The sequence below is a fragment of the Rhinatrema bivittatum genome, chromosome 2 (genome assembly GCF_901001135.1).
Source record: "Rhinatrema bivittatum chromosome 2, aRhiBiv1.1, whole genome shotgun sequence".
Taxonomy (NCBI): Eukaryota; Metazoa; Chordata; class Amphibia; order Gymnophiona; family Rhinatrematidae; genus Rhinatrema; species Rhinatrema bivittatum.
In genome coordinates this window covers 664528480-664552192 of record NC_042616.1, presented here as the reverse complement: position 1 = coordinate 664552192, position 23713 = coordinate 664528480, and the positions used below count along the sequence as shown (strand labels likewise).

Here is a 23713-nt window from a genome sequence, read left to right as displayed (position 1 = left end):
AACAGATTGCTTGACAACAAAGGGCAAACTAAGCTCTTACAACTGCTTACAACAAAATCTGATCAGATGGAACCTTCATCCTTACCCAGTTCAATGGGCGATATTAACAAGGACTCCACAGGAGGCCTGGCACTCAGTGCTATGTCCACTTCAGCACATGGATCCTCTCTCAAGGAGAAGCATAAAATTTTGCACAAACTCTTGCAGGACAGCAATTCTCCTGTGGACTTGGCTAAACTTACAGCTGAGGCTACAGGCAAAGAGTTGATTCAGGAGTCCAACAGCACAGCTTCTGGTTCAGAAGTGATTATTAAACAGGAACCAGTGAGTCCCAAGAAGAAAGAAAATGCACTACTTCGCTACTTACTGGATAAAGATGATACTAAAGATATTAGTTTATCAGATATTGCTCCAAAATTGGAGCGGTTGGACAGTAAGAATGAGCCTCCCAGCAGCATAAAATTAACATCTATAAAAACAGAGAAGCAAGAGCCAAGCTTTGAGCCTAATGAACAGGTAGGAAATCTGAGAGGTTAAATCTTAGTGTGACCTTGTATACATGTAATGAATATTTTTTTCTCCTTCAGACCCCCAAATACTGACAGCACACACATCAGTGTTAGTTTTACAGATGATAGTTTACGTGATAGTGGATTACCTAATCATTCTCTCCTAGTTTAACCTTTAATTTAAGCTGTCTTTAGTACATTGCATTTGGTAATCTTTGTCGCAACTTAGATGAGAATGACGAGACACACCTTAGTGCAAGTAACTGGTTCTGTCAATAAGTGACCGGTACTGGTTTTTGTGCCAGCGAGTAATAGGTTATTTGTCGTAAGAGTAACCTCTGCTTTATGCTTTTGCTTTTCTTTGAAGGCATTTTATAGCTCTGCAATGCAGCTGAACCAAAGTCTCCTATATGGCAACAACTCTGGCACTTTATGGTTATAAGGAAAGTGTGCTGTGCATTTTTAGTCTCTTAGGCTTTTGATTCTCTTATGACCTAATGATGGGAATGGCTTAGCTTGTCTACAATAGGTATACCTCAGTGAAGCTGTAGGATTAGAAGAGGAGAATAAAGAAAGAGCTTCTATCTTTTGTTTAGGTCCTAAAATTGCACTAATATATTTTTGGTTTTCTTCTCAAATTTTTGTATTTGGACTTGTGAATGATATGTGATCTCTTCGGTGACTTATTCACTTATGATTTCTTTTTCTTTGAAATGGGGTCTTAGGTATTCCTGGAGTTACAAGGCTTCCTGAATTTGCTAAGTGAACTTTTACAGTTTAATATTGTAATATTTTGTGCCTTGGGGGGGGGGAGTATTTTACTTGTGAACAAAAGTCCTAAAGTGTGTATTTGGACTGAATTTTAAAAAATTCATAATTTTTTTACCAGTGTGTCTAGGGGGAGGGGCTCTCTGTAGATTTCATTGGTCTAGAGACCAGCATTTGGGAGCATACATTATCCATTGTTTTTAGTTCTTCCTGTGAGAGGCAGCTCAATGTATCTGAAAAAAAAATTTTTGGTTTTCCTGCAAGTAATCTCAACTGTTTAGATCTCTCCCTCCCTACCCCTCTACCCACCCACCCCTGAGTTTACTTTTCTTATATAGTCTTCCCTGGACTCCTGGATAATTAGCTTCAATTACTTCATCTCCCATTACATAGTAGTTCCTTACAGCTCAGATAATAGTAATTTAAACTGTCATATTGCTTGTAAACATTGGTTTTCATATTCTACCTATTAATCTTTATTGGCTAACACTAATACTTTTAATTTTTATTTCAAATACCTATTAAAAATCTTTGCTAAAGCCTACATTTTACCTTATCTATATGACTTTAAGGAATTAGTGAAAATTTAACAAAATGTCTTTGATCCAATGCAACAATTGTGGTGCTTATGTCCCAAGGCCTATCATTTGGAGAATCAAAGGTCCCTTTTGCCTTCAGCTGTCTCCAATTAAAATGGAGCTGATTCATCTAAGGGAGAGAATTGTTCAGGTTTCAATTAACCTCTTCTTCCTTGAACCGTCCAATATCTCATCAGAGGGACCAATTTAGGAGCACATTTTGATGGTGACACAACAGGTAAATGTCTTCCAGGATCCTCAGCTAGTAGAAATGCAAAACAAATAGTCCAAGTCATTGAAGAAGAAAGTAGGAATTTTGATATCTCTGTTTTCCATCTGGGGACCAATGGCCTCAATAGAAATGGTATCCATGAAGTACAAAAATTTCCAAACTCTAGGAAAGATAAGACACACTGCAAAGACTATTGCCTTTTCATGGAAAGGGAAACGAGAAGCTATGTCATATAGATAATTTCAATTCCTGGCTCAAAACCTGGTGTACAGAAACTGGTTTTGGGTACATTGTAGGCTGAGGTCGTGTATGGAGCAGTAAAAGGCTATATGGTAAGGATTGCCTGTATTTATCTGTAGCAGGAAGGAGGATGCTAAGTGAGAAATTCAGATCACATATTATCAGACATTTAAACTAAAGAATGGGGGTGGCAGGAGATGGTCAATGAAATTGACATGCCATCTCCAAGCAATACAGGAAGTGGAAGGAGAAAATAAAATCAATCAGCTGAAAGAAGCAGAAAAGGTGTCTTGGAAAGCAAAAATTAAGGGAGAAAAATTGGAAAGCTATGACTACAAATGCTTATAGTTTAGGCAATAAAATCCCAGACCTGCAGGCCCTAACGGTCGAGGCGGACTTGGACATTGTTGTTGTTACAGAGACATGGTTCACGGATTCTCATGATTGGGATACGGCCATACTGGGCTATAACTTTGGGAGGAGGAATAGCCTAGTGGTTAGAGCAGTGGGCTACGAACCAGGAGACCAGGGTTCAAGTCCCGCTGTCACTCCTTGTGACCATGGGCAAGTCACTTTACCCTCCATTGCCTCAGGTACAAACTTAGATTGTAAACCCTCTGGGGATAGGAAAATACTACAGTACCTGAATGTAAACCAATGTGATATGTCAAATCGAATGTCAGTATATAAAGTAAATAAGTAAGTAAGTAACTTGTTAAGGAAAGACAGAGAGGACAGAAAAGGGGGAGGAGTAGCTCTTTATGTCAAAAACAATATCCAAGCAACTGAAGTACAAGGAATGTGGGTAGAGAGGAAGTATTATGGGCTGCCCTAAGAAAAGGTGATGGTGCATCCATATTTACTGGAGTGATTTACAGACCACAGACTCAAATGGAAGAACTAGCTGGTCAAAGACATCCAAAAGGTGAGAAAGAAGAGAGAAGTGTTGATTGTTGGAAATTTTAATCTGCCGGACGTAGACTGGAGAATCCCTTCTGTAGAATCTATCAGAAGTAGAGAGAGGGGGAGGGATGCACCAAATGCGGGAGTTCTGCCTGTTATCATTTTTTTCTTGTAGTATAGACTGTTACTGTTATCCTTTATTATGCTACTGACTTTCACAGGTACATGTGTGATGCTTTTCCCTGTTAAAAAAAAGTATTTTGACAAAAAAAAAAAAGTAGAGAGAGAGTAGATGCCCTGCAAAGGGCTCTTTTCAAACAAATGGTAATGGAACTCATGAGGGAGGGAGTTGTACTCAACCTAGTGCTCACTAACGGGGATAATGTCTCAAAAGTCCTGGTGCGTGCCCTCCCCAGCACCAATGATCATCAAACGGTATGGTTTGATATTGCAGAAAGGATACAGAGAAGTCACACGAAGACCAGAGTTTTGAATTTCAAAAATACGGACTTTGTCAAAATGGGAATGTACCTGGAGGTAGAAGTAGGAGACTGGGAGAAAATGAGACAGGTGGAATAACAGTGGGCCAAACTAAAAGGAGCAATTACAAAGATAACATATCTATATGTTAGAAAAGTAAACAAAAGTAAGAGAAATAAGAAACCAATCTGGTTCTCAAAGGAGGTGGCGAATAAAATAAAAGCAAAAAGAACAGAGTTGAAGAAATATAAAGGATCCCAAAAAGGGGAACACTGGGAAGAATATTTGGTGAAACTGAGGGAGACGAAGAAAGCAAAAAGGGGGAAGAAAGGATTGCCACAGAGGTAAAGCAAGGTGACAAAACTTATGTCAGTGAAAGGAGAAAAGTCCGAAATTGAAAGGTGACAAAGATCAGTGTGTGGAGATAGACAAAGAAATGGTGGAAATATTAATACTTTAGTTCGGTATTCACTAAAGAAGACACTGGAGAAGGACCGTCGCTAATTAACAAGACTCTGGAATGGGGGTGGAGTAGACAAAATTCCATTTACTGGTGAGAATGTATGGGAAGAGCTAGGAAAACTGAAAGTGGACAAGGCCATGGGGCTGGATGAGGTACATCAGAGAATTCTGAGGGAGCTCAAGAGATGTGGTGGTGGGTCCGCTGAAGGAACTGTTTAATAGATCCCTGGAAACAGGAGTGGTGCCACAAGATTGGAGAAGAGCAATGCTGGTCCCGCTTCACAAGAGAGGGAGCAGAGCGGAGGCTGGAAACTACAGGTTAGTTAGCCTCACCTCAGTAGTGGGAAATTTAATGGAGACTCTGCTGAAGGAAAGGATAGTGAATTATCTACAATCTGGTGGGTTGCTGGACCCAAGACAGCATGGATTCATCAGGGTAAAGTCCTGTCAGACAAATATGATTGATTTTTTTTTTTTGTTTGGGTGACTAGAGAATTGGATCAGGGAAGAGCGCTCAATGTGAGTTACTTGGATTTTAGAAAAGCTATTGATACAGTCCCACATAGGAGACTCGTGAATAAAATGAGAAGCTTGGGGAGTGGGTGCCAAGGTAGTAGCATTGTTTGCAAACTGGTTAATGGATAGAAGACAGTGTGTAATGGTAAATGGAACCTATTCTGAATGAAGAACGGTGTTAAGTGGAGTGCCATAGGGATCAATTTTGGGACTGATTCTGTTCAATATCTTTGTTAGCGACCTGGCGGAAGGGATAGAAGGTAAAGTTTGTCTTTGCAGATGATTCTAAGATCTGCAACAGAGTGGAAACATCTGAAGGAGTAGAGAGAATGAAAAGTGATTTAAGAAAACTTGAGTGTTTGAAGATTTGGCAGTTGGGATTCAGTGCCAAGAAGTTGAGTCATGCATCGGGGTGAGGCAATCCACCAGAGCTTTATGGGGACCTTGGTTTTATAATGTCTGATGATCTAAAGATGGTGAAACAGTATGACAAGGTGATACCTAAAGCCAGAAAAATGCTGGGCTGCATAGAGAGAAAAATAACCGTAAGAAAAAAAGAGGTGATAATGCCATTGTACAGGTCCATGTACAGGTCCTGTCCCAAAGACTCTCGCGCCAGCAGGCACACGTACATTTCTTCTGCTCCCAAGGAGTAGTAAGTAAAAAAAAAAAATTAAAATTACAAAATTAAGGGTAGTTAATTAGGAATTTGGGGTCGGGGTAGAGAGGGAAAAGGGAGTTAAGGTTAGGTAGGGGGGTGGGGAAGTTCCCTCCCAGTCCACTCCTTAATTAGAGCAGACTGGTAATGAACTCAGGGAGGCCCAATTGTGTCGCTGCACGTACTCTTACAAAATTTGGCCCCCCTGTGCACCGTGTACATGTGCACACAGATTTATAAAATCCGGGGCGCATGTGTGTGCAGCCCATAGATTTTATAACATGCACACGTATGTTATAAAATTGGCGCATCCATTTGCGAGCACCAGAAACCCCGTGCACATGGATGCGCACACCTTTGAAAATCAACTCCTGTGGATCCCTAAAGGCTAGAGGTTGGAAATAAAGAAAAGAGTGCATGGGAGTAACTGGGGGTAACTTGCTGGTGTGGCAGTTGCTACCCTTAGCAATTAAGCCATGATAGTGTTAATGCAACTCCATCATTGCTCTCTGCTTCAGCAGCAGTGAGAAAAGGGGAATTGGATTCAGACAGCAACCAACCAGAGTGGTGCTTACTAGAGATGTGAATCGTGTGATCGATCGTCTTAACGATCGATTTCGGCTGGGGGGGGAGGGAATCGGATCGTCGCGGTTTTGTTTTTTTAAATATCGTGTAAATCGTAAATTGGGGGAGGGCGGGAAAACCAGCACACTAAAACATCCCTAAAACCCACCCCAACCCTTTAAAATAAATCCCCCACCCTCCCGAACCCCCCCCAAAATGTCTTAAATTACCTGGGGTCCAGTGGGGGGTCCCGTTGTGATCTTCCACTCTCGGGCCACGGGTGCGTTGATAGAAATGGCACCGGCGCTACCTTTGCCCTGTCATATGACAGGGCAAAGGTAGCGCCGGCGCCATTTTGCTTCCTGTCCCCCGACGTCACGAGTGTAGGAGGTCGCTCCCAGACCCCTGCTGGACCCCCAGGGACTTTTGGCCAGCTTGGGGGGGCCTCCTGACCCCCACAAGACTTGCCAAAAGTCCAGCGGGGGTCCGGGAACGACCTCCTGCACTCGAATCGTGTTGCCGTACGGCGGGCGCCATATTGCTGTAATGGCGCCGGCCATACGGCAACACGATTCGAGTGCAGGAGGTCGTTCCCGGACCCCCGCTGCACCCCCAGGGACTTTTGGCCAGCTTGGGGGGGGGCCTCCTGACCTCCACAAGACTTGCCAAAAGTCCAGCGGGGGTCCAGCGGGGGCCGGCGCCATTTTGCAAAATGGCGCCGGCCGTACGGCAACACGATTCGAGTGCAGGAGGTCGTTCCCGGACCCCCGCTGGACTTTTGGCAAGTCTTGTGGGGGTCAGGAGGCCCCCCCAAGCTGGCCAAAAGTCCCTGGGGGTCCAGCGGGGGTCCGGGAGCGATCTCCTACGCTCGTGACGTCGGGGGACAGGAAGCAAAATGGCGCCGGTGCTACCTTTGCCCTGTCATATGACAGGGCAAAGGTAGCGCCGGCGCCATTTCTATCAACGCACCCGTGGCCCGAGAGTGGAAGATCACAACGGGACCCCCCCACTGGACTCCAGGTAATTTAAGACATTTTGGGGGGGTTCGGGAGGGTGGGGGATTTATTTTAAAGGTTCGGGGTGGGTTTTAGGGATGTTTTAGTGTGCCGGTTTTCCCGCCCTCCCCCTTCCCCCGATTTACGATTTTTGACGATAAATCGGGGGAATTCCTATTAAATATCGCCTCTAACAATTTTTGACGATTTAAAATATATCGGACGATATTTTAAATCGTCAAAAAACGATTCACATCCCTAGTGCTTACTACCCTTAATCACTAAACATGATACTTTTGATGCAACTCCAACATTGCTCTCTGCTTTCATAGCAATGATTAAGGGTAATTGGATTCAAACAGCATCCGAGGGCCCTGACTTTTACGGTTTAGTAAACTGAAGCATGGGAGTAACCTGCTCAGTGCAGCAGATACTGACAATAGCTTCCTGGGCAGACTGGGTGGATCATTTGGTCCTTTTCTGTCTTCATTTCTGTGTTTCTATTTAAATTGAATTGGATCAAATGTATTAAATTGAAGTAGTTTACTTGTGGAAGAAACTCATTTCAGCCAGTCCAAACAGTTTGATTTCAGGGAGTAGGGGGTGGGAATGTTAATTAGCCCATAGTTTACAGGACACAGTTTTGCAGAGCATCACTTACATGTTTTCCTTAACACTTTTCAGTCGATGGAATAATATAAAATATATTGCTCTTTCCATTCACTTGCTTCAGATTCACTGGCAGCAACTTCACTGTAAGTAACTTCAGTTACTGAAACATTTTATTAGGTATCATGTAATGAAAATTTGAGTGGATTCCAGTGGGGGTAGTTTTCTTTTTGTCTCTTTGTGGTACACAAATGCTAAATTCAATAACAGTATATAGCTGTGATCAGGTGTTGAAAGTTTGATAAAGCCATGTTGAACTTCACTATCTAAGACACTAAAGTGGGAGGCAGACAAACTAGAAAGTCTTAGAAGTGCTGTACATTTCTTAATAACTGCTACACTATTTTGGAGGCAGACGTCTGCCAGATATCAAGGGGTAAACTATTTTTTCCCTTCTCCGATTTAAATTTGTTTAAATAAATATTGAGATGTTTTATGTTAAACAACCAAAGCAGGATTTTGTTTGAGGAAGTAGGTAAGTTAATCAGTAGTGTCTATTTAAGAAATTGTATTGATCTGTGTTTCTTTCTTGTTATTACTGTACATTAATTTGAACCTGGCATTTTTGCCTGGAAGAGTGACTTTGACATTTAATTTTGTATTGGGTGGGAGACCTTATCGCAACTTTTCTCTAAATACACTACAGTAGAGATTGTATCTCTTCTATATGTCAGCAAATTGTAACCATCTATCAGTCCTGGGCTTGAAAGTAGTAATCATTGAATGCTGAGACTAAACATGCTATTTCTTTGTTTTCACCATCTTACTCATCTAAGCAGACACAGCTAAGTATTTAAACTCATTTTTTTTCTTTGAGAAAAAAAATGTGCCATTCTTGGAGATGAGAATGTTTCAATCATAGATACTTTTAATTCAAAACTTGTACCCATTTCATACTCTGCAATCTGTCAAGAATAGAAAATCTGTTTGTGCCACAATCTCCAAAGCAGAAAACCAAAGTTGGATCACTTCAAAAATTGCTAACAATTCAGTAATTCTTACCTTCTCCCTCCCTTTTTCATTCATAAATCTTTCTCAATCTCCCTCTCTGTTCTCCCATGCATTTCCTCCCTTCATGCAACTCCAACTTTGTTCTGTTTTCAAATTCCTGTTCACGTCCCCTCCCACCCCATATCTCCTTGTATACTGCCTGAAGTATTGCCTTCCCTGGTCCCACACCAATTGTGCAGGTGCCATACTGCTCTATTTAGGAACTTTGAGCTATGTTCTGCCAGCATCCAAAATACTCTAGGCTAGTAAATATCACAGGATAGTCCAGTTGTGCAGAAGGAAGAACTAGCTAGGATGTAGCAGCCCCCATCGCTGGGAACAGGGAAGGCCTAGACCAACAACAGGTAGCTGAAAAGCAGCAGCAGAGGGCTATAGGGAGTGAAAATGGTGCCACAGTTGATGTGACTGTGGCAGCGAAAATGCAGGAAACGAGTCCCTAAGCATAACCTATACAATAATTTCAAATTATACTAGCTTCTCAGACTATTTTTACTCATATTTCAAGGCTTACAAATTCTAAAAAAAACAACACAGAGAAGGGCTACCAAAATGATAAGGGGAATGGAACAGCTCCCCTATGAGGAAAGACTAAAGAGGTTAGGACTTTTCAGCTTGGAGAAGAGACGGCTGAGAGGGGATATGATAGAGGTGTTTAAAATCATGAGAGATGTAGAACGGATAGATGTGAATTGGTTATTTACTCTTTCGAATAATAGAAAGACTAGGGGGCACTCCATGAAGTTAGCGTGTGGCACATTTAAAACTAATCGGAGAAAGTTCTTTTTCACTCAAAGCACAATTAAACTCTGGAATTTGTTGCCAGAGGATGTGGTTAGTGCAGTTAGTGTAGCTGGGTTTAAAAAAGGATTGGATAAGTTCTTGGAGGAGAAGTCCATTACCTGCTATTAATTGAGTTGACTTAGAAAATAGCCACTGCTATTACTAGCAACGGTAACATGGAATAGACTTAGTTTTTGGGTACTTGCCAGGTTCTTATGGCCTGGATTGGCCACTGTTGGAAACAGGATGCTGGGCTTGATGGACCCTTGGTCTGACCCAGTATGGCATGTTCTTATGTTCTTAACCATGAGGTGGCAGTACAATCGCCATATTTCATAAAAGTTTCAAACTGTAGCCCCAGTGTAATAAGGTGCACTAGGCTGTATGCACGTCAGCAGGTGATTCTGTGAATACTTTTTGTAGAACTTTGTCAGTGTAGCAACGAGTTCTGCACACACAAGGTATGTGCACAACAGCGCTCCTCTATGCATATTGCATGTTAATCAATGCCTTAAGCTATTTCCCAAAGCAGAGAGGTACGTAGTCTTAACTCATTATTTTCTTAACACTGGAAGTTTAACTCCTGGTTAAAGGTTAAAGAAAGCTTTTCAGGGAAATGTTAGTCCAAGGCAGTAGTTCTCAAATTTTTTTTTGGTTGGGATATACCTGACAGATGGTTCTCACATGCGTGACACACTGCTCATAACAATCTACGACAGAAAAACAAAAAGGTTCCGTATTACTTTAAGAATGACACAAGGGAAAAATAAGAGTACTCTCTCTGAACATAAATTATATAAATAGTAAACCTCCCATACCAGTACAGCACCAACTTCCAGCACTCACACAGTACCACCTTACCTAAGAAAAGGCAACAATGAAAATATTACACCAGGTCTTAAAACTCCTCCTATTAGGAAAATGGAACAAGCCAGGCTGCTAAAGAGCCCTACCCAGAAACTACATGCAGCATAATACCTCACCTCAATCACATGGGCAGACCCTCACCTAACAAAGAATAAAGAGACCATAAAGCTAATCTTTTTGCTAATCATGTTTTGAATTGCATTCCACTGGGTTCTCTGTAAGTTTCAGTTTCAACCATTGTTTCAATGTATCCGTCCCTGAGGCGACAGTTCAGTTCTCTGTAAACCGGTGCGATATGTATTCTATACAGGAACATCGGTATATAAAAATTATAAATAAATAAAGCATAAATAGAAACATGCAGACAAAAACTGAACTGGAACCGCAACAAGCTAGAGTCTCTGTATGCAGTGCAACAAAGGAAAAAGAGAAATCACCAGTCCTCATAAAATAAAGCAAGAAATATAAAATCAATAGCAATAAAACCATACTAATAAAAAGAACAGATTATTTCAAAACAGCTCATGAATGGAATATCCAATATTTAAAAACTGATATAAAAAATTTCTAGACACCAATAAAATATTTCAAAACAGCAGACACAAAGACCCAATAATTAAAAGTAATAAGGATTAAAAAATGCTCTGTTCTCCATACCTGGAAATGTTTGATTTCCAAGTGCCCTGAGATTGTTGTGAATTAGGAGGAAGGGGGATTGTTTGCAAATTTCTCCTTTCTTTCTGTCAGCACATGCTCGCTTGTTCACTTACATAGGCTCTCAATCACAAAATTACGCCCATGCTTTCTTTCTTATACACACAGGCTCTTAATCATACATATACATGCTCTCACTTACACATTCAGGTTCTCAATCACACTTACATACTCTTAATCACACAAACAGGTTCTTAAGCACAAACTTGCATACATGTCACACATAAACACATACATATGGTTACTCACTCACTCTCTCCCCACTGAACTAGCAGCAGCAACAGCCTCCTCTTCCAGCCCTCGTGGCCTCGAGAAAGGAGTCCCTTCGGCCGCGGGGGCTGACATTGCTCCTCGTTGTGCTTTGGGCCGACGCTGCTGACTTTCTTCGGGCTGGCACTGTTGATATTTTTTCGGGCCCATTCTGCAGAGACTTTACCTAACCAGGGTCTCTTCTTCTCGCGCGTGCCAGCCGCTGCACTTCACTTCCTCTTCCGAGCTGAGGGGGTGGGAAGAGGAGTCCATGCTGTGAGTGCCACTGACTGCAGCTCTCCTGCTGCATTCTGCCCGGGCGGAGGAAGAGTTCCATTTCGCTGGAGCAGGAGGAACAGCTGGGCCAGCCAGGAACCGGGAAATGTGGCAACACACCTGCATGTGCTTGGAGACAAACAAGTTGAGAACCGCTAGTCTATGGGGCTGAACCTGGAGCTTGTATTGTCAGATTCTTGTTCTCAGGATTTACTTGTCTTTAGTGTGTGTAAAACCTATGAATACAAATTTTATGCTCTTAATTAATGTTTTATGCACACAACTTTTAATAGCAAAACTTGACATAAGATTTGCCATAGTACATCAGACAAAAGGTTCATCAAGCCCAGTATCCTGTTTCCAACAATGGCCAATCCAAGTCACAAGTCCCTTGCAGGATCCCAAAAGGTTGATAGATTCCATGATGTTTATCCCAGGAACTTGTCCAAACTTTTTTAAAACCCAGCTACACTAACAGCTGTTAACACATCCACCGGCAACAAATTCTTAATGTTTATGGTAAGCAATTATCACTATAATCCAAATCAAGAGCCGAGGATATTTCCAATTACTATGTAAACAACCCAAAGAAAATCCAAAACTAGATTGCTTGTCGTAGATATTGTATCTTCTGATTAGAAGATGTTTGAGTCTTACCTGCAGTCCATTTAAAGGAAATTACTATTGGTGAATGGGAATGTAATCATACTGATCACAAGGCTCCTGAAGAAGCGTGTTGCGAAACATCAGCCATTGTAGAGTCTGGATCACCAATGATTGAAATTTATCTTTCTGAGTCTCTATCACAGTTTTGGAATTCATCTTTTATATGCATATTGAAAATAATACTTAAAAAATTGAAAAGATAATAATTGCAAATGATGTAGCAGTCCGGGCGGTCCTGTTGTTTTAAAGGACACGCCGACAGGCTTGCTGATGCAATATCTACGATGAGCAATCTAGTTTTGGATTTTCCTTGTGGTGTTTACTTTATTAAAAAAATTATCACTACCTGTACAAAGTCTTACCCTTTGGTGTCTCAGCAGTCCGAATAGTTTTCACAAAATGACTACCAGAAATGGCAGCTTACCAGAGGCAAAACAATGTATTAGTTTTTACCCTCTTAGATCACTGGCTAATATCCAGCAGATCACCCAAAGATACCAAAACTTCCACAGTGGTGATAGTCCAAATTATCCTTTCCCTAGGATTCATCAGAAACTACAAAAAGTCTCTACTACAACCTTCTCTTCATCTAGAGTTTATAGGAGCAATTCTGAATACGCAGTTGGGAAAGGCTTTTCTACCTACTCCAAGGATGTCCAGCCTGCAATCTTTGGTGTGATTTGTTGAAATTCAAAACTCAGTCTCTACTAAAAGGTTCATGGTACTTCTAGGTTATATGGCAGCAACAGTACATGTAACTCTGTATATGAGACTATGCATGAGGATACCACAGTGGCATCAAGTCACTAGAACCAGCGAATGCAATCCCTAAATCAGAGTGCCAATTTCTCATCAACTTTCCATATTGCAGCAATGGTGGACTCGCTCAAGCAATCTCCTTAGGGAAAAAAATGTCTTTGCTCCCCCCTATATTAAATATCATTAATGACAGATGCATCCACTCAAGCGCAGGGAATCCGCATGAACAACATATGACGTCAAGGAAGTTGGAATAACAAGAGTAGTCCGCATGTATTGGAACTTAAGGCTATTTACAAGGCATTCTTCGGTTTCAAAACTTCTATAAAGTGCAAGTTTCTCCAGATTCAAACTGAAAGCATTGTAACAGTGTACTACATAAAGGAAGAATAGGGTCTCTGGGGTCTCAAACATTATTTTGAGAAACTTTAAAAATATTGGACTTGGGTAATAAAAAAAAAACATCTCACCACCATTCACATTGTAGAGAATTCCAACATTACAGCAGACTCATTAAGTCGGTGACTGCAATCTCACGAGATGGAGCTTCTCAACAATATTCTCCTGACCATCTTTTAAAATTGGGGAGTTCCTCAACTGGATCTATTCACATCTCTGTTCCATTCTACTGCTCCAAAAGACCAAATCCCAAGGCCATTAGCATTGGATGCATTGGCAGTTTTGTGGTCAATAAGACTAATGTACACATTTCCACTGATGGCCTCTCATTGGCAAGACAGTTCGTTCTAAAACGGAGACAAGGCATAGCAAGGTTGATTTTTATAGCACTATACTGGCCATATGAACCATGAATCCCTTGACTGCACAGACTATCAGTTTTACAGCCGATTTAACAATTTTCTCATAATTACTATCTCTTTACAAGACTATACTTCTTCACCCCAACTTTTGATCACTAACATTAACTGCCTAGATGTTTAATGCCAGTTGCTGAAAACTAAACAGTTTATCTGCTGAAATTAACAGTGTTGCTAGCAACAAGATGTTCTTATGCATTTAAATGGAGAAGATTTTTAGTATGATGTAAAGAGGATTATCAAGACCAATTTTCTTGTGGAACTTTGACATTGCTTCAATACCTCCTTCAGCTTTCCAAATCAGCTTTGAAAATTAATTACATTAGAGTACATTTAAGTGCTATAGCAGCATACCACCATCCATCAGAGAGTTTCCAGATTTCTAAAATTCCACTAATACATTTAGAAAAGGCCTAAACAGTTTACGTTCACTAAAATTCAGTTCAAATTTCTTCATGGAAAACACTATTACCCCAAACACTTACCCCAAGCACTGCCAAGGCCCCAGATGCTGCCAAAGTCTCCTGCATGGCAGGGACACCATCATTGTACCCCAGACTTATCATGCTATGCCTCTCACTAGGCACGCACATGCTCACGCTCACTCGGACTTCAAGGCCCCATAGTGGGAAAGCCCAGCCAGCATGCCTCTGATAGCATGGCTGGGTATTTAAACCCCAGCTGCGCTCCACTTCAGTGCTTCAGCAACAGGACTTCCTCAATCCTTACAGTGCATGTTGCTACTCCAGCCTTGTTCCTGATCCTGCCTCACTCCAACCTTGTTCCTGTTCCATCCTTGCTTCATTCCTGCTCCCTGCCATGCCCTGCCCTGGACGCCTATCTGACTGCTTGGTCTTGACCTCTGCTATGGACCCTAACTATGTCTTGTTCATTGCCTGCCTGCCCTGACCATTTGTCTGAACCTGGTAATTATCTAATTGCTGCCTACCCTGACCTCAGCCAGCCTCTGGATTCTCTCTTTGACTGCCCTCAGGGACAGTTGTCTAAATCCTGCCGGCCCTTGAAACCCAAGGGTTCAACCTGTGGAGAAAGAGGCTGGAATACATGAAGGTCCAGCTCAGTCCCAGCCAAGGGCGAGTCCGCCAGTTGTTGGCGTGGGCCTAGTGGATTCGTCTTCTAGGTTGAGTCAACCTCAGCACAAGGGCTCACAACTGTGACTGTCATAATTGGGTGGATTGGCTCATCACTATACCAGAAAAGCACTGGACTCATGGCCTTGACAGAATTGTAGTGAGTGAAGTTATGATCGCATGGAATGTTCCTATTTCAACCAATTAAAAGCTGTAGGATGACACTTTGGCATAGGCCTAACCCTCAAATCAACTGGGAACCTGAAGCAAGGGGAAGCAGGAAAGAAGAAGATTGCTTCAGGTAGCCTGCACAGTCACACCTCTAGGTGTCAGAAATTGGCTAGAGCTCAGTCAAAAGAGATTGCAGAGGAACAGGAAGTTGTTCACGGCAACCCAAAGACCGACTCGCCCTCTTGCTGTTGGATTTGCTACATACTAAACCTCAAATCTGCAGACTCTTTGTGTCAAGACTTGGGTTCCAGTCTATCACTATAGTCTTGTTGTTCAGGTCTTTCAGTGCTTTCCTGCAGTTCTGCTGGTTCTAGTGTTTACTAGTTCTGCTATTACTTGTAGCCTGGTTTGCTGACCTGCATTTCCAGCCTGCTTCTAGTACCTATTCTAACCTTGTAAACTGCCTTCTGATTCCAGTTCCTGTCCTACATTCAAACTCCAGTTCCACTTGTTCCTGCTGAATCCAAGATTAGGGCCTCCTATCTGAGTTGAATTATTACTGACCGGTGTTTCCTATTCTGTGCCGGCCTGGCCCTGCCAGAAATCTGGAAATACCTGAGAGGTATTTCCAGAACTTGACAAAAATTCAAAGCAGGAAAAACAGATATTGTGGTAAAGAATAAACCATAAGAACAGCATTGATAATAGAAGTATCAGTATCAAGTGACTACTCTGTGAAACATGTGGAGATCCTCAAGCACAAAAAATGCAATCTGAGACCAAGGTAATGTGGCAGAAAAATACAGAAATATGTCCCAATTATATTGGGTGCTACTAGCTTGATAAAAAAAAAAAGTTCCAAGTGCATCTTGATGTGTTGATTATACATGTTACATTGTGTGAACTCCAGAAGGAGGCTATCTCTAGTACAGTGCAAGTGTTAAGAAAGGCAATAGAAGTAAATTTGAGAGATTGAGATAATATCCAATATACCCTGTCTTATGAGCGAGTTTCATTTCTGTCATGATATGCACAAAGACTAGCCCATTTGGTGACATTAACCCCAAAAGAATGAACCTTTGCAAGATCACAACACACAGAATGAAGTGAATTTTTAAAAGTGTTTCACATGTAAAAATAGTATGTAGACAAGTCAATAGCATGTACATGCATATATGCTATTTTATAAATCTCAAGAGTGTGCGTGCCCTTTTGTAGTTTGGCACATACATTTTACTGGATCGAGAAAAGTGACGGACTAGGAACTTTCTAGAGTGGAGATCAGAAGTATGCAAGCAAGTTGCTTTTTTGTAAGAAGCATTAAGGCGCTTAATTACCAGACTTGTTAAAAAAAAAAAAAAAAAAAAAAAAAAATTCCACCTGCTACTGAACTCGCACATTTAAAATTAGACTTTGTCTCCGGGTTTTGGGTGGGAGGACTAGGTGAACTGGTGGTTCAGGGTGAAGTGCTAGAGGGTCTAGGTGAGCTGGTGGAGGTATCAGCAAATTGCTAAATTCAAATATTCTTGGAAGTAAGTATTTTCAGAATAGTATCCATGCGTAATTTATAAAATACCTGTGAAGTAAAATGAATGCCCTCTCCACATTTAAATCTGGATTATTAGATTATATGTTTTTACATTCATACATAGAGAAACTATTTTCTGGCATTGAAAATATACAGGTTTATTACAATATATCTGCATACTTTCAGGACATAAATGCACGATATTTTATAAACTGTGCAACACCTGCCTCACAATTCATAAAATACTTGTATAAATCTCCATGTGTCCATTTAAACACAAAAATTGTGTACCATGAAAGATTTATTTAAAATGTTAGCTACCTTTTCTTCAAAATTCTAAGCGGTTTACAGTATCACATTTATAAAATCTTGTAAAACAGGCGTACATTAACAATTTTTACTGACAACTTTATTCAACTCATTTTAAGGGGGGTGAGTTGTGTATACTGATTCTGTGTTCCTGTTGGTTCACTTTTCTATCATACTTTCTCTTCATTGATTCTAATTGTAATCTGATCTCCTATGCTATGTCTTCACATTCTTGTAGGCTATTGATTATAATCTTCTGCCATGGTAAAAAAATAAACATCGTTAAATGTGTCTAAGCATTTTAATACATGGTTCCACCATCAAGTCATAAGAATATAAGAAATTGCCATACTGGGTCAGACCAATGGGCATCAAGCTCAGCATCCTGTTTCCAGCTGTGACCACTCCAGGCTACAAGTACCTGGAAAGTATTCAAACACTAATCCCATGCTACTGATGCCAGTAATAGCAGGGGCTATTTCTTAAGTCAACTTGGTTAAAGACTTCTCCAAGAATTTATCCAAACCTTCTTTAAACCTAGCTACACTAACTGCACTAACCACATCCTTTGGCAACAAATTCCAGAGCTTAATTGTGGATTGAATGAAATAATTTTCTCCGATTAGTTTTAAATGTGCCACAAGCTAACTTCATGGAGTGCCCCCTAGTCCTTTTATTATCCGAAAGAATAAATAACTGATTCACATTTACCCATTCTAGACCTCTCATGATTTTAAACACCACTATTATATCCCTCCTCAGCCGCCTCTTCTCCAAGCTGAACAGTCCTAACTTCTTTAGCCTTTCCTCATAGAGGAGCCGTTCCATCCCCTTTATCATTTTGGTCACCTTTCTCTGTACCTTCTCCAGTGCAACTATATCTTTTTTGAGATGCGGTGACCAGAATTGTACACAGTACTCAAGATGCAGTCTCACCATGGAGCGATACAAAGGCTTTGACATTTTCCAGTTTATTCACCATTCCCTTTCTAATAATTCCTAACATTCTGTTTGCTTTTTTGACTGCCACAGCACACTGAACAGACGATTTCAATGTATTATCCACTATGACGCCTAGACCTTTTTCCTGGGTGGTAGCCACTAATATGGAACCTAACATCGTGTAACTACAGAATGGTTTATTTTTCCCTATATGCAACACCTTGCACTTGTCCACATTAAACTTCATCTGCCATTCGGATGCCCAATCTTCCAGTCCCACAAGGTCCTCCCTCAATTTAGCATAATCCACAGTACCTGAATGTAAACCGATGTGATATCTCAGATCGAATGTCGGTATATAAAAAATAATAAATAATTTAACTGCTCTAAATAATTTTGTATCATCTGCACATCTGATTACCTCACTCGTATTCTTTTCCAGAACATTTATAAATATAGGGGTAGATTTTGAAACTCCGGCACACTTAAATGCTGGGGCTTTAAAATGGGGCGATCCGGGGGGGGGGCCCAGGCGGGCTAGAGGTGCCTGGCACAGCGGCCATTTGCAGGGTGCCAGTGCACGCAACTTGCTCCTGCTCCTTGGCAGGAGCAAAAGGTACAACAAAAAAACCTGAGGTACTTAGGATATGGAGAGTGGGGGAGGGCAGGATAGGGGAAAGGAGGTTAGGTAGGGGGTTGGGAATTAAGGAGCGGACTAGGAGGGAACTGGGGTGTTGCCGCATGATTTTGCAGAATCAGACACCTCCCCCTCCCCCCTTTATTAGAATTTCTATATTTTTACAAATGTTCTTTCATCTGCATATGTGGCTAACCATATACCAGCTACAAAGACCTAGATGTGTTTTGGAAGTTACTGGTTGGAAATGCTGGTGTCTAGCAGTTGGCAGAAAGGGCATTAATTTCAATTCATAGAAGCCTTGATGACTGACACTGCTGCTGACACGTTTCTCATTTGTTCTAAGTCAACTCTTTTTGAATCAGTTACCTTATGTCCAAATATACACAAACATGTTTCTGTGTAATTAACAGCATAATAAACTCATGCTGATGGCGTTTTCTGTTTACATAAGCTCATATTCTCACAACTGTGTCAAGAAAAATATAAAAAGAAATGGTTGCACCGTATTTCAATTCAAAACAGATGTGACATTTGTCTGTAACTTATGTCTTGATAAATAGCTGATTTTATACTTGGTATATTTTGTATTTGTGTATAGTTTAAATATTTAAAACCAATGTGAAAGTTTTTGTATAATTGTTTTTGCAATTTTGTCAAATATGAATCTTTATTCCAAATTGTGCACTTTTGAGACAATCTTAAAAAATCTTCTGCAGGAAAGTAGGGGTTCTGGTTATAATGGACTCAATTCTATAATTGAAAGCCTACATATCCTCTGCATGTGCTACTCTTTCTATCACCATTTCTGTAACCTACAAATTTAAACAGTGCACAAGTACATAAGATTTGTCATAATGGATCAGACCAAAGGTCCATCAAGCCCAGTATCCTGTTTCCAACAGTGGCCAATCCAAATCACAAATCCGTGACAGGATCCCATAGTGGCTGCTTCCTTCTAGGAATCAAAACATCAAGCTAAACACACTTCTTGGATCCTTGGGACACTTTTATGACCCAACAATTTAGAGGCAAACTGACCTACACTTGATAGCACTGTCTATACAATGATACATAGATGTTAAAAAGAAAAATATTGGGGCCCAGTTCTGTATCTGAAGTTCAGTTCTATCTTGAGTTTGCAGGGATTGTGGGCGCTATGGAGGTGATTTAATTGAAATAAGGCAGCTATAGCTACTGCAGCAATTCCTGCCAATCGGAGTGGACATGGAGGATTAGTCTGAGTATGTTACTTTATCCCGCATAATGGACATTGTATTTGTGTCACTAGGATATGCTGCTTCATGTGAAGGGGTTTATATGAGGGACACAGTGAACATAGAAAAATTATATACCATTAACTTTGTGTTAAAAATACATGATGATCACAGAATGAGCAAACAGTAAGCAAGCAGATGTTTTCGATGCTACTCGTTTTATAAATAAATGAGATTCACTTTGAATGGCACTGCATATAAATTGTCACCTGGACAGGAGTATATCAAAATATGTACTACTTATCACATTAAAAATAAGCTTCCCTCCCCATATAACTGTATATAAATAGATGTATTTATAGTATTGCTATTTGCTGTTGACAGTACTTTCTGTAGAGCCACTCACCTCCCCATTTAGTGCCTCATTTTTACTAAGGGGGGAGGGTTGTGTGAACTTTGATTTTATACAGATCCTGCCTTGTGTGGGCAGCAGCAGTTCTGTGTGTTCTGTTGCACCAGAATTAATAGTACTGTGCTATATTAAAATCCTTATTTTCTTGTAAATTATATCCCAGAAGCTGTACAACTTTTAAACTGACAAATAATTATTAGTTTATCACTGATTTCATTAAAGTTCCAAATTCATTTTATTTACACATGCTAATCTGATGAAAGATTCAGAACTTAAATATAGTGCTGAGCAACGGAGAAAGATCTTGATTAAATAGTTAAATGTGTCAGGGCCAGAATTCCCTTCAGACATGCACCTAGGAGCACCAAGAATTAGATGTGGGTAGGTAAGCTTATTTTAACAATGATAAACATATTAAATGGTAATCCATAGTAAGTTTTGGGGGATCCCAAGCTCGAACATGTCATCTGTCCCGTCGGCAGGGGTGGAAAGCACTAAAGATCCTGCTCCTTAGGGAGATAGAAATCCAACCTTGCTAGTTATGCCATTATTCATAGATGTTTAAAAACTGCTGAAGCAGTTTGCTGAGAAGAGGTTCATATATTGCTTATTTATAGTTTTAAGTTTTGCTGTGTAACATGTATCTTTAAAGGGATATTTTGAGACTGACTGCAAGGTTTGATCAGAAACCCTTTCTTTCTACTTATTTCTAAAGTGCTAATAGACGTATACATTGTTCTACAAATAAGGGACAGTCCCCACTTTACGGAGCTTACAACTTTATCAGGACAAATGTACATAGAATCATTTCTTTAAAAATATGATAGCCAATGAGGAAATAGTACATGATGGAGAATAAAACCGACTGCAGTATATTTTTGTCATCCATGATATTACTGTTAATGTTAGATGGCTTTTTCTGTGCTAGCTGGACCAGATAGTCAAATATGAGATAAAATGTTGATACTGAAAAATGATAGCAGTTACATTTTTACCTTAAGCTATGTACATGACTAGAGGCCATTTAGCAGGTAGCTGGTTCTCCTTACTAAAGTTACTTATCCATTATTCCCAGAGCACTTCGGTACAAGCTCCACATCATTCAAGAAATCTGCCCCTTTTTCACTTTCACTGCTGCTTTCATGTATTAGACTATTGTAATGGATTTCTTGCTGATATTTCTGATTATCTTTCTCCCCTCCAATTTCTGCCAAACTCTGCTTCTCATCTTCCTTTCCAACAGTCTTATTTCTCCCTTCTTTGCATCCTACTACCTGTTAAATACCCATGTCAATTCAAAATCCTTATGCTAGCATATAGCTTGCCCCCCTGTCTTATCTGTCAGTTTCTGTCTTGCTGTTCATCTACCCCACTGCACTTAAATAATCACATGTTCCTTAACACTCCATGCACTAATCGAGCACTGTCTTTCATTCACAATTATTTTCTCCTTATATCCTCTGTAATGGATTGCCTATCGAGATTCTGAATTTGCTCCCCCTCTTACCTCGTTGTCTGTTCTAGGCTAAAAGCTTATTTCTTTAACTTAGCTTTTCCATAACATCTCCTGTCTCATATCTGGCTTTATCTAGCTATCATTACCTTGGATATGTACCATCTAGGCTACTTTGCTCAACTGTAGTGTATAGTGCTTTTGTAAAAGGACACCAAATAATATAACATATCTGTGGGGGGGCAGCAGTTGCACATATGGAAGCCATATAATGCAAATAATTTGAGTACTGCTTTTCTGTCCTAAGCTTATGTTGCATATAGATGTAAACTGTGGGAAAACACATTTCAATCAGACTGTCCAGCTTGATCATTTCCGATGGCTAAAGCAGAACAATTAGCAATATTTAGTTTTATATAAGAATTTATTTTGTATTAACTGCCAGCTAAGTTGAGAGCTCCTTATTTTTCTTCTGTCTTAAATGTTAAATATTCATTCCTGAGATAGTGTTAGTGTTTGGGGTTTCTGAAAAAGCCTTTTTTCCCCTCATTATCACCGTTATGATTTTAAGAAAAGTAGCTGATTCTTATCAAAACCCCACAAAATGCATCACATCGATCTAGCTAAGTAAAATGATAGCACAGACAGCTGGAGAGAAATTCAGACAAGGAGGTGAGATTATAATAAATCCTTATATTCCATACATACATACATACGTGTGTGTGAATATATACATAAACACTTTGATAATAAAAATAAGACTAAGGAATAACACTATATGAAGCAAGCAAGTCAATACTTTACAGGAGTTGCACACTGTTTGGAAAAGCCTGTAGGGCAAACAATCAGGCCGATACAATACCTTGTTCTGCGACCAGCGCACAGCTCAAGAAGCGATGGGATGCGCGTCCATAACCCGCGATGCGAAACTCGTCCAATCGACCATATAGCTAATAGTACTCATTACATGTAAAGTACATGTAGATGAGGCTATTAGCTAATCCCCCGCCATGCAAAAAATTTCCTGCGCAGTCAATGCGCCCTTGTAACGTGGCAAATTTTACACCATTCGAACTGAAGCATTTGTTTAATATTTTGGCCATTTCTTTGTCTCTCTCTACACATTGATCTTTGTCCGCTTTCTATTTCACAATACCACTTTGATATATCTGAAAAATGTTTTGTCACCTTGTTTACCTCTTTAGCAATCTTTTCTTCCACTGACTTTTTGCTTGCTTGATTTTTTTTTCATCTCCCTCAGTTTCACCAGATATTCTTCCTCTTGTTGGGATCCTTTATATTTCTTGAATGCTGTTCTTTTTGCTTTTATTTTATCAGACACCTCCTTCGAGAACCATATCGGTTTCTTATTTCTCTTACTTTTGTTTACTTTTCTAACATTTTCTCCCAGTCTTCTAGTTCTACCTCCAGGTATGTCCCCATTTGAACATTCTGTATTTTGAAATTCAAAACTTGAGTCTTCATGTGACATCTGTGTATCCTATTTGCGATATCAAACCATACAGTTTGATCACTGATGCTGAGGTGGGCACTCTCCCTGACATTATTTATTTATTTATTTTATTTAAATAATTTATATACCGGAGGTTCCTGTATAATATACATATCACCCCGGTTTACATGGAACAGTAACAATCGCTACATTTAGCGGTTTACATAGAACAGGATTAAAAAACGAAGTTTTACATTGAGCAAAAGACGTAAACAAGTTTTTACATTTAAACAAACGAAGTAAACAAGTTTTTACTTTGAAACAAATTAATAGAAGTAAGCAAATAGTAAATACTATTAAACCGTTAATAAACATGCGGTTAATAAATCAATAAATAACATGGAGATATGTAAGTCCACATGAGTATATGTATGTAGACTGTATGTAGTCAGCATGAATATGTGAATCTCTAATTGAATAAGGAAGAATAAAATAGAACTGAAAAGTATCATTGTGGGAGTGAAAAGACTTTTTTCCTGTTCTTGGTTCTAGGGGAAAGCTAGTTTGAACAACCAAGTCTTAAGTTTCTTTTTAAATGTAGTGTGGCATGGTTCTAGACGCAGGTCTGGAGGGAGCGAGTTCCAAAGTGAAGGGCCCGCTGTCGACAGTGCACGTTTCCTTAGAGCGGATTTCGCTGGTTGTGTGATTAGTCTGTTCTGATAAGCGCTTCTGGTAGGTTTCACGGATGTGTGTAGTTGAATTTGAAATGTTAAGTTGAGAGGCGCG

The 23713-nt window shown here is 40.2% G+C and overlaps 1 protein-coding gene across 1 annotated transcript in view; it reads left to right on the top strand.

Moving 5' to 3' along the window:
- The window catches only part of NCOA2 (nuclear receptor coactivator 2), a 649459-nt gene that overhangs the window by 446079 nt on the left and 179667 nt on the right, over nt 1-23713 (top strand). The window contains 1 exon segment of the mRNA XM_029591446.1: nt 1-516. Within this exon segment, the coding sequence (XP_029447306.1) occupies nt 1-516 (516 nt within the window).